Here is a 16,656-nt window from a genome sequence, read left to right on the forward strand (position 1 = left end):
TTATAAATCAGATTATCGTATTTTTTCCTTTTAGAAATTACACGTTAATAAGTGAACAAAATATAATTTTCTTGATCCAATTGGATTAAATCCGGAGACAGGTTTATAGGTGCAATCAGACGGGATATTGTCTCAGTTTTCTGACTGATTTCTATAGAGATATTGAATCAATAGAATTTAACAATTTGGTTAATGTAACCCTTGGTTCCAAGATGGCGGCTCGTCTCTGATTCCAGCAAGGAAACAGTGGGACGCACGTTCTAACCTAACCTAACCTACTCTAATAAATTACCATAATTATTAGCAACCAAATCATTAGAATAGGTTAGGTTAGGTTAGAACGTTCGTCCCACTGTTTCCTTGCTGGAATCAGAGACGAGCCGCCATCTTGGCACCGAGGGTTACATTAACCAAAAAGGGTTATCAAAAGCTTGATTACATAATTCATTTTCTCCCCCCCTTTGTATACAGTAGTTAATAACCAATGGTTTTTCAAGGATATTATAGATTAAGAGGATACTATTATTTTTTCTTAATTGAACATTTGCCTGGAAGATGCAACCATTATTTGAGTTAACATTTGTTTGAGAAACAAAGTAAATGCTTACCCGTATTTTTATTGTAATAAAATTAATTGTGTTTTCTCTATTTAATTGGCAAAAATATTTGCTAATAAATAGTTTAATTCTCTTTATGTTGAAAATTTATAAAATATTTTATAAAGTATGGGCACATATTGCGTATTAAAACGTCTCTCCATCGATGTACAAACGTTTTATTTAAAAAAATGACATGATCGTTCTAGACAGTACGAGGCCCTATACAAGCGTGTACTCGCGACTCTTCTATTTTATATAAGTTTATTACATAATACTTGATGTTGTGTGATCTTGGACCTCGATACTATTGAATTTCGAGAGTTTTATAATCCATTTTTATAGCTTTTAAAGCTACAGGAGCAAAATTAACTGGCGCTCTCGCTCTTGAAAATCTCGCCCCTTCCCTCACCTGTCCTGTGTGCCTTCCTGAAATTTCATTCTTATAGTCATCATGCCCTAAAAATTTTTCCGCTTTCAAATGTATTTGCATTTAATTTTCAAATAAATTTTGGTTTTTAAATTTTCATATGAAGAATTTCATAACATTTGTCGCATTTTTTGTTAAATTAACAAAATCGTGACTAGTAATTACTATTTATTAATGACTAAAGCAGTGATTTACTTAATTAATCAATCAAAACGCTCTTAAATAGAAGTTATTCTGAAGAATATTCGACACTGCAATCTCAGGTAAGTACAGTACCGAACCCATCATCTTGTACCCCTTCCTATTTGGGCAAATGCTTATCACTACCTGGACAATTCCCCAGGTAGTTATTACGTTAAACAAGGCTCTGATACTATATCAAGACTGAGTTATCGGAAAACATACCATCGAGTATGGGGTCCCTAACTCCATGCCCTAGGCTCTCGTGCTTATCCTATCCTATTCTATTGAATAGATCTATTCCTAGAACTACCATTACACATCGAAAAATAATTGTGATAGCTGAATAACTATGACATTTAAATGCTATATTTATTCATTAAATAGAATCGTAATCGTCGCATACTATTTCATTCGTTAATAGATTTAAATGTCATTCGTTTCAAGTACTGGCTGTCAAGTATTGACAAAGACAAGTCCGTGTTGATTTTTATCACGGCTGTTAATTGACTTCGCTCCATTTAAATTAAAGCCAATAACGATTTCTCACTAATATATTCCAGCAATTATTTAAATTTTGAAAAATTACGATTTATATTAAATAATATCTATTAATTAATACTTTAAATATATATCATTTAAGCGGTTGAAATTAAAGAAACTAAATTATTATTTTTTAATGAATTAACTTTTTCGGTTAATGTTACCTTAGGTAGCAAAGATGGCGGCTCGTCTCTGATTCCAGCAAGGAAATAATGGGACTCACGTTCTAACCTAACCGAACCTATTCTAATAATTATGGTAATTTATTAGAATAGGTTAGGTTAGGTTAGAACGTGCGTCCCACTGTTTCCTTGCTGGAATCAGAGACGAGCCGCCATCTTGGCACCTAAGGTAACATTAACCAAATTTAGTCTTTAGAAGTTATTTTAATGTCGAGAAATGTGGCTCAGAGTCAGTGGCGTAGCTAGAGGGGTGCGGTAGGTGCGGTCCGCACCGGGCCCCTGGAAAACGATAGGCCCATGGGGGCCCCAAAATCACAAAAAAAAAGACCTGAAAAATTTTTTCGGGGGCCCACAAATCTGGTTCCGCACCGGGCCCGGAGAATCCTAGCTACGCCACCGCTCGGAGTACAACACTAAATTTAAAGATCTAATTGATAAAATTTGTAGAAAACGTCATTAAACTTCTCTGTAATGAGTTTAGCAATTATTATTTTTTTAATGACGTGTTAAAATATTCGTTAAATTATAATTTAAAAGTTTAAATTAATTAAACACGATAAAATATACATTATTTTTCTATTATAATTTTCATAATCGAAAAAAAAATCTTAATATTTTATAATTGTGGTTGTATTCATTATTTAATCTTATCTTACTAATACGTAATTAAACTTAAGAACTGTCTGTGTTGAGAAATATTTGCAGTCGTTTGAGGATCCTTCATATTCTCCACATCACAATCACTAATAAATTCAAACATCATTCACTTTAAATGAAGAGAGGATGGAGATGCTCCAAATGACAGGAAATCTTGAGAGTAGCTATTCCTTGTATATCCGTCACGCAATTAATTACCAAGGCGATAAATAGTAAAACTCAATTTTGTCCACCCTTTTAATTATCTGATAAATACTAATTTTATGCCTTTAGGTCTAGTTTATCACTTTATAACTTTATATCTTTAATTAGACCACATCGAATTTTCCTTAATTCGATAAACGTTTTATATTTAAATCAGCAGAAATTACAAATTTTTATTTTATTTTATCTAAACGCGTAATATTGTAATAACAAATAATCTAATGGAAGACAAAAAAAAATCAAATAAAATATTGGAATAATAAGTTTATTCTTTCATTTAGATATTCTTTAATTGCATTATCTATTAATAAACCTATATTTTTAGCCGATATTGTACTAGGTACATTAATAGACACAAGGCATTTTTAATGCCTTGTGTCTATTAATGCACCTAGTAGTGAAGGAAAAAAGCAATAAAAGGAAGACACGGTCTCGGAGTACATAGCTATAATTATTACTATTACTAATATATTAATTTTTAAAATAAACCATTTAATTTAATAAATAGAAGACGATAAGTTTATTTCATTGATAACCTTATTTGGCATATGGATCTGGGCGATGAGGAACTCGATAATAGAGATGTAACTATTGAATCATAAAGACCAATTTAAATTGCTTCAAACATTGATGAATAATTCCAATATTTCGTATATAATATTGATTTATATGAGATCATCATATACATAATTAAGCTACATCTAATTCTTATCTCTCAGAATGTACAGTACAATGTTATTTTTATGTCGAGTTTCTTGTTCTCTATACAAAGGCAGCCATAGTCGTAATTAAATCCAAATATTAATACCTTAAAATGGAAATTTTGTGACGTTCTAATTGTCTAAGGATGAACTATGAATTCAGCTACGACTTTAATCTATAACTTAGGCATGAAACTTTCTGTAAATAATAGAAATAAATTGACGAATCAATTGGTAGAAATATTAGACCATAAAACAATTTATTGATTTGACATGCAGATTAATTACGGCTGAAAGAAATGCATTCTCGTGGTTCATTTTAAAGGCACGCGGATTTTATTACGTTAATTATAACAAATTTTTAATATAAATCCCCATAAAATTTACATAAACGAATGCTTTACAGACGTGTCAGTTTTTTAAACACATTCAGGTATATCGGTACGTGCATACCCGGCTTCGTATCAAATACTGTATCCTACAGCACATTTCGATAATTAAATATTTTATCACTAACTTTGAAATAATATATTAATTACTAAATAATTAATTAAAGAAAGTAAACATATAAAAGTTTTTAAATATTACCAATTATTTTTTTTAATTTTTTAACTAATTAATTGGTTAGCTAATGTGTAACTCTATATAAGATTGTAAGGAGTATTATAATAAAAAATTTGAAGAAAAAGACTTAAATATATAATATCAATCACAAACAATTAAATATACAATTCAATTCAATAAACTTTTTATTATATTTTAAGAATCCCTTCGTTACAAATGATGACAATTATTGTAACAATCAATCAAAATAATCGGTTAATGTTACCTATGGTTCCAAGATGGAGGCTCGTCTCTGATTCCAGAAAATAGAAGGGAAACGGTGGGGACTCACGTTCTAACCTAACCTAACCTATTCTAATAAATTACCATAATTATTACCAACAAAATTATTAGAATAGGTTAGGTTAGGTTAGAACGTGCGTCTCCACTGTTTCCTTGCGGGAATCAGCCGAGCCGCCATCTTGGAACCATACGTAACATTAACCAAATAATCATATAAGTTTATTATAAGCCCTACTAATATATATTTCATAGATTAGTGCCTTATTCTTAATAAAGAATATATCTGTAGTTTCATTCATGATTTCTGTAATAACTTAATTATGTATTTAATGATACAAAAAAAAATTAAGAAAAAAGTAACTTTAAATTAAATTTTTTCAGCAAATTATCCTTCCATTGACATTCCAATAATTAATTTCACAACCATTAATTAAAAAGAAAAAAGATTTTACATTAATCTCTGCGGAGACGAATGATGGTCTTTTCTTCGACTTATTTTTTATTTCTTACATTTACTATATTCTGCTGACATAGCACCGTATTGTTGAATACCATACCGTGCGTCCCACTGTTTCCTTGCCGGAATCAGAGACGAGCAGCCATCTTGGCACCTAGGGTAACATTAACCAAATCTTTTGATATTTAAAAATAAATAAATAGTGTTAAATATGTTTTTAATACTTATTAAATAATTTATCCAATATTTTGTTATAAATTTCAATTTTTTTAGTAATAAAGAGGTAATTTTAAAACTATTTTTATCGCTGTATCTATCTTTTGTTTATACAGTATCTCCTTTAATAAATAAGTGAATGATTAATCGATAAGCAGTATTGAGAAAATATTTATTTACAAAAATATTTCTGGTATTATTTAATAATTAAATTAAATAATTATATAATTTTTAAATTGAACCATTTATTCGAATGTAAATCTCAATACATTCTTAGAACAGCATTTGTGAACCTGTATTACACAAATGATACAACGTTTTTAGTCACTGAAGTCAACTGCATTCTTTGTGTTATGTCGATGCTTAAGCTTACATATTTTTATATTAAATAATTTATTTTAATCTTGTTTTAATTAAATATACTTAAAAGATGTAGTTTATCATTGTATTTATCTAAATTCACCTCCAGTTTGGTGTGAAAACGGATTTAATTTTGTCAAAAAATATTTTTTTCTGCATACTTTTTATTAGCTCGATGAAAACAATTACATACTTTACTGGATATTTTAAAAAATTTATTCTTTACTAAATAGCTTTATCAGACCGACACCATTATTTAATCTTTTCAAAAGTTCCTTTTTATTCCGAATCCCGGTTTATTTTCTAGTTTTATCCGCATCGGTTTTAATTAAAAAGTATATATTCGAGCGCAATTTAATTATTCGATTTCTATTTAATTGATAATTGAAGTAATGGCCGTATCAGACTAATTACTTTTGGGTATCTCTATAGAAAATTTACAGGCTACCAAATTTAATATTTTCTCGAAAAGTTTCATTAAAAATCCTCCAAATTAAATTCCAAATGGATTGCCAGATTGGTTTGGATAACTTTTACACTTCGTGATGTGATAAATGCTAACATTAGGAGAGGTCAAACAGTAAGGATGTCGATTTGCTACTCTGAAGGATCCGGGTTCGAAACCCGATCGAATCTTTAGGAATTTTCGTGGTTTGATCCGGAAATGTCAGGTTTAATTTTTACTCCGCAATCCATTACGAACCTGGTCAAAGTCGTGAGAAGCATGCAAAAAAGCTCTTAGCGCCTATCTATATATATAATCGAGACGAGTTGATAATGATAATGATAATGATAATAATAATAATAATAATCAGCGCAGAGCCCAAACGGTTAGGAGTTGAAAGTTGAAATTTGGTACACAGTTAGGGTACGTCACGAGGACGCACGCTAAGAAGGAATTCCTCCCCACGAGGGAGAGGGACAGAATTAAGTCTTAACACTTCCATCAACAATGGAAGTGTTACGTAACAAGGGAAGTGTTAAGAGAAAGCGACGTGCAAGACGCGGATGCAGTTTTTTTCGTTTTTGCGAGAAATCGAAATATTTTTAAACCCACCTAAAAATTCTCTAATTAGTCTGGAAACAGGGAAACCCAATTCTCGCATTCTGTGAAAAGGTTGACTATAACGTAATAATCTTAATCTTCGCTATCGTTACTTTTGCCCGAGCAACGCCGGACTTATCTGCTAGTAAACTATAATATAAACCGTTTTGGTTAATGTAACCCTTGGTGCCAAGATGGTGGATCGTCTCTGATTCCAGCAAGGAAACAGTGGGACGCACGTTCTAACCTAACCTAACCTATTTTAATAATTTGGTTGCTAATAATTATGGTAATTTAGTAGAATAGGTTAGGTTAGGTTAGGTTATGTTAGGTTAGAACGTGCGTCCCACTGTTTCCTTGCTGGAATCAGAGACGAGCCGCCATCTTGGCACCAAGGGTTACATTAACCAAAGTTTTTAAGCTTGTTTTAATTCTCGATTAGACCATTTTTGTTTAATTTTATACACTTAAATAAATAAATATAGTTATTTTTATTTATTTTCACACACACACACACAAAAAAAAGTTTAATTGTTGCATTACCATAACATTGAATATTAAAAATTGAATTTTGAAAATTTATTTAATGTTGAAAGCAATATTAGAAAATGCAAACTGTTTAACAGAATTACTTTAAAATATAATTTTATTACCGATACGAAAATATTCAGAGAAAAAAAATAAGAAGAGTTTCTTAAAATCCGTATACAATTGCGAGGCGTTATAATGAGTCTTTTAATGGATGGTACAAATGAAATTATACGTAGACATATATCACACAATTGCATTACATTCGAGATATTTTATTACTTGAAGCAATTTAAATGAAGTATTTAATAAGTAATTTAATTAAAGGAATTATGAAGTGGTAGTTCTATCCATTAAGCAAATAATTCATTTGGTCCCTTTTAATCGATTTTTCAAAAAAATTTTCTAGTAGATACGTAAAAAAAAAACACCACTTTTCTAAATTTCAACACAATACTTTTTAATAAGTAAGGAAATTTAGTTTCGACGTTTTTGTATAAACCGCTCAGCTAATTTCCCACTACAGAAATTCTTAAATTTAATTACACGTATATATTAAGCAATATTTTACGAATTTAATTACATTATAAATAAAGATTAACTAAGAATTTCAACATTTGTCAATAAATTAAGTCACGGATACCGACTATTGCTTATTTTATTAATTTATATGTAATGTTTTATAAATATTTAAATTTTACATGTAAAATCGTTTTATTAATAAACACTACCAAAACGGTATTTAGTAAATATATTTTTTCTAATATTTATTAAATAAATGTTTCGATAATATCGAATCTTTTGATGTAAAGGATATCAAGTATACCTCGTATACAAAAAAACAACCATAAAAACCATTGTACATGCCGGTTGGCTGTCGAGATGGACTTTTCCCACCGCGGTTAATGTAACCCTTGGTGCCAAGATGGCGGCTCGTCTCTGATTCCAGCAAGGAAACAGTGGAACGCACGTTCTAACCTAACCTATTTTAATAAATTACCATAATTATTAGCAACCAAATTATTAGAATAGGTTAGGTTAGAACGTGCGTCCCCACTGTTTCCTTGCTGGAATCAGAGAAGAGCCTCCATCTTGGCACCAAGGGTTACATTAACCAAAAAGTTTACTGTGCACTAGAATCTAGCACGAAAGGCCAACATTTAGGAGGACTATTTGTTTATTTTTTAAACCAAAATACGAAATACCAAATTTATTTCCTCGATTAAACTACGGATTCGGTCGTTACGTTGACATTCGTGTCTGTTTCGACGACGTTGTCGGAATCAGGGTCTCGACTACCATCAGGGTTTTCTTAATTACCCTTCGGCTGATAAGCTCTCGACTTATGAACTGGATCGCGACTTTTCCACGCTCAACATTCGTCAATATTTATAATTTTATTTATAAAAATGTTCCCGCGAACGTTAAAATAGAAAGTACCGTCCGACTTAAGAAATGTAACTAAAACTATCATTCTAAACTACATTACTCTGCACTTTGCTGTACTCCCATGCTTTTCAATCCGGGAGTTTATTTGGATCCTTTAATCGAAAAAATACAGTAGGTCTATATCAAATTTTCTTCAGCTAAACAAGTATAACATAACATTATTGTTCCATTAAAGTAAAAGTATTTTTATTCTTCCATAAAATAGAAATGATACGAAAAAGATTATTCTCTGTTATTCTTTATCGCGACATTCTTATCCTTTACAGGTAACATCCATCGTTTATGAAAGATGTCACGAATATTATTTGTTTGATCCGTCTGTAGAGATCTGTGATTCTCGGAAAAGTAATGAAAAAGTTTTTTCTTGTGAAATAATGTTCAGACGACAAAACTGCATTTTTAAACTTGATTTTTATCTTTATAAAATGCTTTTTTAAAGTAATAATTTAGCAATAAAGGTGAAACTATTTCCTTCCTTACTTTACTAATTTTGATTGTGAATTGACAAAAGTAAAAACGAGATCGTTCGTATCACCAATCGATATTATAATAGAGCCGAATTGTTTGGAAGTAAACAATTGAAAAAGATTTTCATAGCTAAATGTAGAGATTAAATAGTTGTGTTCTGTTTTTTCACACACAATATGAAATGATAAGTATCGCAGAACATTAATAATTAGCTAGATTAATTAATAATTGGCATAAACAATAAAAGTGAAGGGTTAATGTAACCCTTGGTGCCAAGATGGCGGCTCGTCTCTGATTCCAGCAAGGAAACAGTGGGACGCCCGTTCTAACCTAACCTATTCTAATAAATTACCATAATTATTAGCAACCAAATTATTAGAATAGGTTAGGTTAAGTTAGAACGTGCGTCCCACTGTTTCCTTGCTGGAATCAGAGACGAGCCGCCATCTTGGCACCAAGGGTTACATTAACCAAGTGAAGTACAGTAAAAGGATCGAACTTCAAAATCTTCTCGTCTAAAGGTAAAAATATCTAAACCAGATGCCATTTTAGATAACTATTGTAACAAACAATAGTGCTTCGTAGCGAATCATCGACTTATTTCTTTCTGTTATAAATAAATGATTAAATTATTGTTTTTGTAATATCAACTTTTTCAATGAACGTAGGTTATGATGTGGTGGAATGGCTGATGGATAATCTTCAGATCGAAGATACAGGTATACAGTACATTTATTTTGATCAATAAATCTATTCAATGACTATTTTTAATTTATTCCGAAGAATAATTTTAAAAAATCATTTTATAATAACGATATTTATTTTTATAGCGGAAGCTTTACATCTTGCTAATTTACTTTGTCAGCATGGTTATTTCTTCCCCGTTAATGACAATAAACCATTAACGATTAAAGACGACAGCACATTATACAGATTTCAAGTAAGATTCGTCGTAATTTTTATTGAATTTACGTATGAAATTTTTAAAATCACGTGTCTTAATAACATTTATTCATAATTTGCAAATAAAACTTATTTATCTTTCCCGTAGACTCCTTATTTTTGGCCTTCTCATCATCAACCTAATAATACAGATTATGGTAAATTTTATATTAAATTTTAAAATACTTTTCATATTGTATTTAAAAATTAATTTACAGATATTAAGTAATTATATAGATATTTATTAATACATTTATATTATTATATATGTACCTTTCATTAGCTATTTACCTTGTCAAACAAACAAAGAAAAATAAACAGAAACATAATTTAGAAGAATACGAACAGGTAAATTTTTAAAAATTATAAATAAACATTATTTATTCAGTTAGTTCATAAATTTATATTTTTATACATGTATATGTTTTAAAACTGGTCAACTCTTACTTTAGGAAGCATTAGCGAGATTAAAGAAACTATTGTGCCACAAATGGGAGTTTATATGTCTTCAAGCAGAAGAACAGGCAAAGTATGTATAACTATTTTGAAATAATAAGCGTATTGTTATTATAACTGTAGACTGTTAGTTTCTCAGAACACATTATTACATACGTTAATGTTATCAAATCAATGTTATGCATGATTTTTTTGCGCGCTACGACTAGTGATTAAACAGTATTTTAAACGGCTACAAACATTTTTCAAACGTTATACACTTAGAAAATTTTGCTTAAACAAAAATCAAAATTAATTTTTGATTCGTACACGTTAAGTTTTATGGACTTTTCAAGCGGAGCCGTAGATAGCTCGTACGGGGCCATAGGTAGAGCGGGTCTCTTTAACAGTTATACAGTTATATATCGAGATTAACCTTTAATTTGCTTTGTATGAACTAGAAATTATCAATTTTTTTTAAAATTAAATATCGTTCATATTCAAATATCATCGTTTTAACTAACCGAATGATAGAAATAGAACTTTGTTTAGTATTAGATTTGACTTTTAACTTAACATAATTAAAATACACTGGATTTTTATTGTTATTACGATAAAGCACTCGAGTTTCTGCTATTTGTGTTTGTCACAAAGCTACGAAAGTGGCAAACACAAATGTCCTTTTTGAAATATTTGAAGATTTCTACATTCGATGATGAATGATTTTGTTGCAAACCCCGACTGAAACTTAATGATCCATAACTATAAGCGCCTATTTATTTTCCTATATCGAAAACTACTTCTATATCAAAAACAATAAGTTTCTAAAAATAATAACAAATGAGTCCTTGTAGGGTTCTTTCCGTTGTAAATAATATAAAACACACTTCGTTCGTAAACAATAACCATCATGAAGCTGATTTCAAAAATGTATTTTTCTTGCGTAATAATAATGAAACAACGAAATGATTTAACACACAGTTTCATTTATCTGATTAATAGCAAATTCCTGATGCGAGAATAGATAAATTATTTAACATATATATTTCCATTATAATGAATTATTTCAGTGTTGAGACATTACATTTCACAATTCAAAATACGAGATTTACGTTATTACGAGTATGATAATGTAATCGTGTATTAGTTTACATTCTTTTATATACAATTTATCGTGTATTTGATTTTTTAACAAAATAAATATTTAAATTTTTTAACCGTAAAGACGTTGGCATTCTTTTTTTTTTAAATGTAAATTCATCGTGAGAAGTTATTTTATTTAAACACGAATGGATTCTATTCCAGATTTCACGCATTATTTCCATAAATTGCTACTTTGGCTCCATTTTACTGCCCTTCCATTGTCAACTCTTTTCCTGTTGATCTGGATTTTGAATGGACGGAGTTGGACAATCGTATTCGGCTCCATCGTGCCGTCTATGACTGGAATATTGTCAGGATTAATTTTGATGATATGACAAGAACTGAACTGTATTTAGTTAAGGTTAGCCGTTGTCACGACATTATACATACACATAAGTTATATATATATCTAGATTTAAATATTACAAATTTGGGTTTTGTTTGATTTTTCGATTCTAACGCTTTAATCACGCGAAATGATTGTTACATTTCACAAATCCCGATGGTGCCGTCCTTATAACGTTTAATTTAGTTTTATTGTTTATTTAAACAAAATTACAAGTGACTAATTAAAGTAATATGCAAATTATATGAATTATAATTATCTCGGAAACGGTTGGTTCTATCGAAACGATTCATTAGAGTATTTTCATAGCAAGAGTTTGGCATACTTATAAGTATTCTATCATGGTATACTATCATATACTATATAAATTATACTACTATTTTACAATTTAGACGCATCTGCATTGAAAATAAAATGATAAAATGCTTTGAAATGATTATTAAAACACTTGATATTTACATAAACTGATGCCTGAAATGCATCAGTTTATGGATATATTAATGTAAATATGGAGCGCAAGGAATGATTAAATAATTAGCAAGATACAGTTAAATTTATTTCTGTATCTATATCGAATGGTCTACTGTAAAAAATTTCTCTTAATTTTGAAATTAAAAGAAATTTTATGGTACACCATTTGAAAATAGCCAGGTGTCGAATATAATACTATTAATATATTAATGCACTGACAAATTTATTATTATTTATGCATAAGGATATATAAGAAATATAGGACAAAGTTTATCTATTCATAAAAAGTAGTTTACGTTTCATCTGTGTATTGATTGACATTTAACAAGTGACGATTTCATTTTTTAATGTTATATAAATTTCTATATAAAATGCCAACACGAAATTTTAAAATGTTTTCGTTTTTATATTAGTTTATTGAAAGAAAGGAAGAAAACGGACAAAATTGTCTTAGAAAGTCAAGAGAGAGCGTATTGGCACGTTCACCAACCTCCTGTATGTATCATTATTTTTCTGTATGTTCTATAAAATTTTAATTGTGATTTTTATGTCGATTATCATCATAATGATTTGCTGTAACTACTGTAAATGTTTTTCTTCTTAACTTCTTCAAAACATTGATTTCACTAATGAACGAATACATAAAATATATTTCGAACAAAAACACATTTCAATGCTTTAAATCGAAATCTTTCGATGGACTTTTGATGGCAGATCGCCACGTGTCGCGTTGCCGTATACCAACAAAATAACGAAAAAGTTTTTGAAAAATGCTTTTATATTTTGGCGCCGAGGCAAAGTTCATACCTGGCACCCGATTCAACGTTAATTACAAAAAAAAAAAAAAAAAATTTTTTGGGCTTTTAATTCTACGGGCTCATTTTGGCGCAACCAATGTCGGCGCCAGGGGCAAGTGCCCGCTTCCTTCCCTTTTAATTACGCCATTGTATTTTATGTTATACTATCGAAATTCAAAGAATTAATACACTTCGATGATTTTCGAGAATCGGTAACGAATTCAGAGAAATACGGGTATTCTTTTAATTCAAAGTATTGAGAAAACATCTATACCAACAATGGCGGCCATTTTGAGTCCGGGTGCAATATACTGAGCATACTTAGGATTAAAAATGTTTGTGCGCGTCGAAGTTTTAGATTTCGAATAACGATACTTTTAAAGACATGAAACAAATACGCTTTAATTAAAATAAATATAAGGAAGCCGATTGAAAAAGACAGCCGATACATTATGTGCCACGAGTTCGCTGGTACTTTTTGCTTATAGAATTTCATTCGTGATTTAAATTTGTAAATTGTTACAATAGGAGAAAATTTTGAAAATGATCATTATATTTCAGCCTGGTTGTATTAACTGTTTGGAACAGAGTCCAATTTCGAATAAGAGAACTAAAAGGAAGAAAACAGTCAAAGATTTAAAGTTAGAGGTAATATATTTATTTATTTAAGGCTAAATCTTGAAAATGTTGATATTAAATTTCAATTATATTTTTTTTAGATAGAAATGTTGAATAATAATTTGACAAGATCTAGATTTAAAGTTTCTCAAGCTGTTGAAAGGTGGGACATAATTATGATCAGATTTTCTTTAAATTTTCAAGGCAATTATTAAAATTTTTAAAATATTTTCTTATATAAATTATACATTAAATATAATTCTACATCGATTTCTGTTTTTAGTTTGATTCATTGGTGGGAATCTTATTCCGAATTTGACCCCTTTCTAACTCCTGTTCCGCCAAGTAATCCCTGGGTAACGGATGACACGACGCTTTGGACAATCGATGGCAGGGTGTAAGTTCCTTTGTTTTATGCATTATAAAATACAACTTTTTTTTTACAAAACAAACAAAACAAAATTTTGTTATTCAAACTAATAAATACCAGAGTTGTGTTCCGCGCGTGTGAATTTTACTCTACTAACACACTATGGATGTAAATAATCGGATACAGTATTTCATACTTCGTGTTTCAATACATAGCACGTAAAATGAATAAGATGTAGTTTGGATAAACTAAGACAAAATGAAATTAGGAACAAAGAAAGGCTTCTTTGAAGAAGTATTAATTGGGCTGTAATTTGAAAAACTTGTAGACCTATAAATTCCCACTGTTGTCCGTCTGTCCTTCCTTTATCTCGAGAACGGAGTTAGATAGATGAAAGACGAGACTAGGTATGGAATCCTTAGGGGCAGGAGGTCCTCGATTAACTATATGCGAATTTCCGATGCAAACCGGAAGTTACGTTATTTCAATTCAAACGTTTCCCCTGAAAGAAGTTAGATAGATGGCCGGCACGACTCGATTGCTAAATGAAAAGTATGATGTACAGGAACACGACTCTAGTAATTTGGAGGAAAGCGTGTATTTTAAATTAAATAAATTAAAAACTGATTAAAAACTTCAGCCCGGCATTATTTAATTCTTACAATAGCGCTTCCCAATCTGAGATATTGAGAAAATAATTTTCAAACAATCTGTATTTTATTTTTTCAATTTTAAACTTTATACGTGTATCTAGAAGATTCAAAATTGTGTGTTTTATTTTTGGTACAATGTGAGTGAGTGATATTAATGTTACAGCAGACATACCATCTGAATTCAATCTCTTGCTAAACGCAAATCTGCATATCTTGTCACTTTGGTAATTGCGACGGTGATTAAAGTTTTGAGCTCAGAGAGATTTGTAAAATAAACTCCAATTTTTAAACTCCAGGAGTCAAATCTGGGGATGACATGGCCAAGATAGCGGCCTGCTGAACCAATCCTCCAACGTAAAATGTGAGGTCGTCGAATTGGGGATATCCAAATGTCAGGATTTATCGTATGTGGGGTGAAGAAAAGTGCGGCAAATAGTATAAATAAACGGATTTATTTATCACTGCAGCTGAGTCTTACAATCTAGTACCTCTCAACTGTAGGCGCTGGACTGTAGAGTCGATGGTCCCGGGGCGGTCAGTCTAGATGCTTCTATGGTGTCAAAAGTCCGGTGACGAATGGTGAAAACCAGAAGTCCAAGGCAGGATGATGTCGTTAGAGATGAAAACAAGGCAGATAACTTCACAACAGGAGACAGAGAAAAGTCTGGTCAGATGACTTCACAGTCAGAGACAGGGAAAAGTCTGCCTTTGTTCTTGAGATCCAGGTTTTTAGATGATTTTCTTCCCGGATCTCTAGCTTTTGATTAGTCGGTTTTTTGTATTTAGACAGATAAGACCATTTCGGGCTACCAAAGGTTTAATTTGACACTGTGATTCATTCGATCAAGGGAAATTAATCACACCTTGAAACTCTTGCTCATATTTAAGTGTTTCGAAATCTTATAAGTCTGACACACAATCTCCTTTCAAGGTTATTTAAAAACTTATTAATCTAGAAAAAGAAAAAATAATTTTATTATTTTCCGCATTTATTTAAGTTTTTCTTTTAGTTTTTACCAGCGTTAGAATCAAAGCCGGATCCCGTTCGGCACTTTTAATATTTTTAATACGTGAGCTCGAGTATCGCTCGGACCTCACAAAAATGTCCATTGAGGAAATACAAATATCCACTTTTGAAATTTCATTCGTATTTATTACACCGTTGCTCGCAAATCTCGAATTATCGTCGCAGTTACCGAAGTGACAACAGATAGATAGCTTCGAGTTTGGCAAGAAATTGAATTCAGGTGGAATGTCTACCTTATCGTTAATATCGCTCACTTATATCGAACAAAAAAAGACTGAAGTAAACCTTGATGTACTGTACTTTGCAATAAATTAATGCCTTCAACTGATTCAGCAAGTCTTCTGATCAAAATTCTATATGCCTTCAAAGTTGTAAAATCCTTTTTAAATCGCCTGTATTAAATTTTCTTGTTTTATGTCATAGATCAAATTCGGATCGTCGAAATTCGAGTATGGCGATAGCTAATATTTCGGCAGCAGACAATGCGGGTTTACGTGCGACACGATGTCAATTGCTTAATATTCGTCTAAATCGGCTTTAACTATGCTGTGCATGTAATTTTGAACAATGTGTAAGGTTACTCTACTAATTTTTTCTATCGTGTTAGGCCGCGACTCCACTAGCCGTAAAAGCGAGTTGGGCAGTGTTCAACTTTCGAAGCGAATACGACCGTAAACCGGTACCATCCACCAATCAGAAGTCAGTTAAATCTAGGTCACCGTGACACAGTGCGAAAATGGCGGAAAACGAGCTTTTGTGTACGTTCTCTCGTGGCTACTCTAGAAGATCTGGAAAGATTTATCGAAAACATCCGAAGGTATTCATGTATCTACGACAAGAGGTATCCCGATTATAATTGATGCCTAAAACACGCGATATGAACGGCCAAAGGAAAATCCTTCAATTTAGAGGAGTATATAATAAAAAAGCTAAGCTTATAAATACTGTATATTATCTTAATAATATAATAATAAAAGTCAATATATGAAAGT

At 30.9% G+C, this 16,656-nt stretch overlaps 1 protein-coding gene across 1 annotated transcript in view; it reads left to right on the forward strand.

The window, feature by feature from the left end:
• The window catches only part of LOC136983762 (regulator of G-protein signaling 7-like), a 70,221-nt gene that overhangs the window by 48,233 nt on the left and 5,332 nt on the right, over positions 1-16,656 (forward strand). The window contains exons 4-12 of the mRNA XM_067280607.1: positions 9,531-9,581; positions 9,693-9,802; positions 9,914-9,962; positions 10,088-10,152; positions 10,257-10,333; positions 12,613-12,694; positions 13,558-13,644; positions 13,716-13,777; positions 13,898-14,011. Coding sequence (XP_067136708.1) covers positions 9,531-9,581; positions 9,693-9,802; positions 9,914-9,962; positions 10,088-10,152; positions 10,257-10,333; positions 12,613-12,694; positions 13,558-13,644; positions 13,716-13,777; positions 13,898-14,011 — 697 coding nt within the window. The remainder of the gene's footprint in view (positions 1-9,530; positions 9,582-9,692; positions 9,803-9,913; positions 9,963-10,087; positions 10,153-10,256; positions 10,334-12,612; positions 12,695-13,557; positions 13,645-13,715; positions 13,778-13,897; positions 14,012-16,656) is intronic.

The sequence above is a fragment of the Centruroides vittatus genome, unplaced genomic scaffold (assembly GCF_030686945.1).
Source record: "Centruroides vittatus isolate TY-2023 unplaced genomic scaffold, ASM3068694v2 contig_885, whole genome shotgun sequence".
Taxonomy (NCBI): Eukaryota; Metazoa; Arthropoda; class Arachnida; order Scorpiones; family Buthidae; genus Centruroides; species Centruroides vittatus.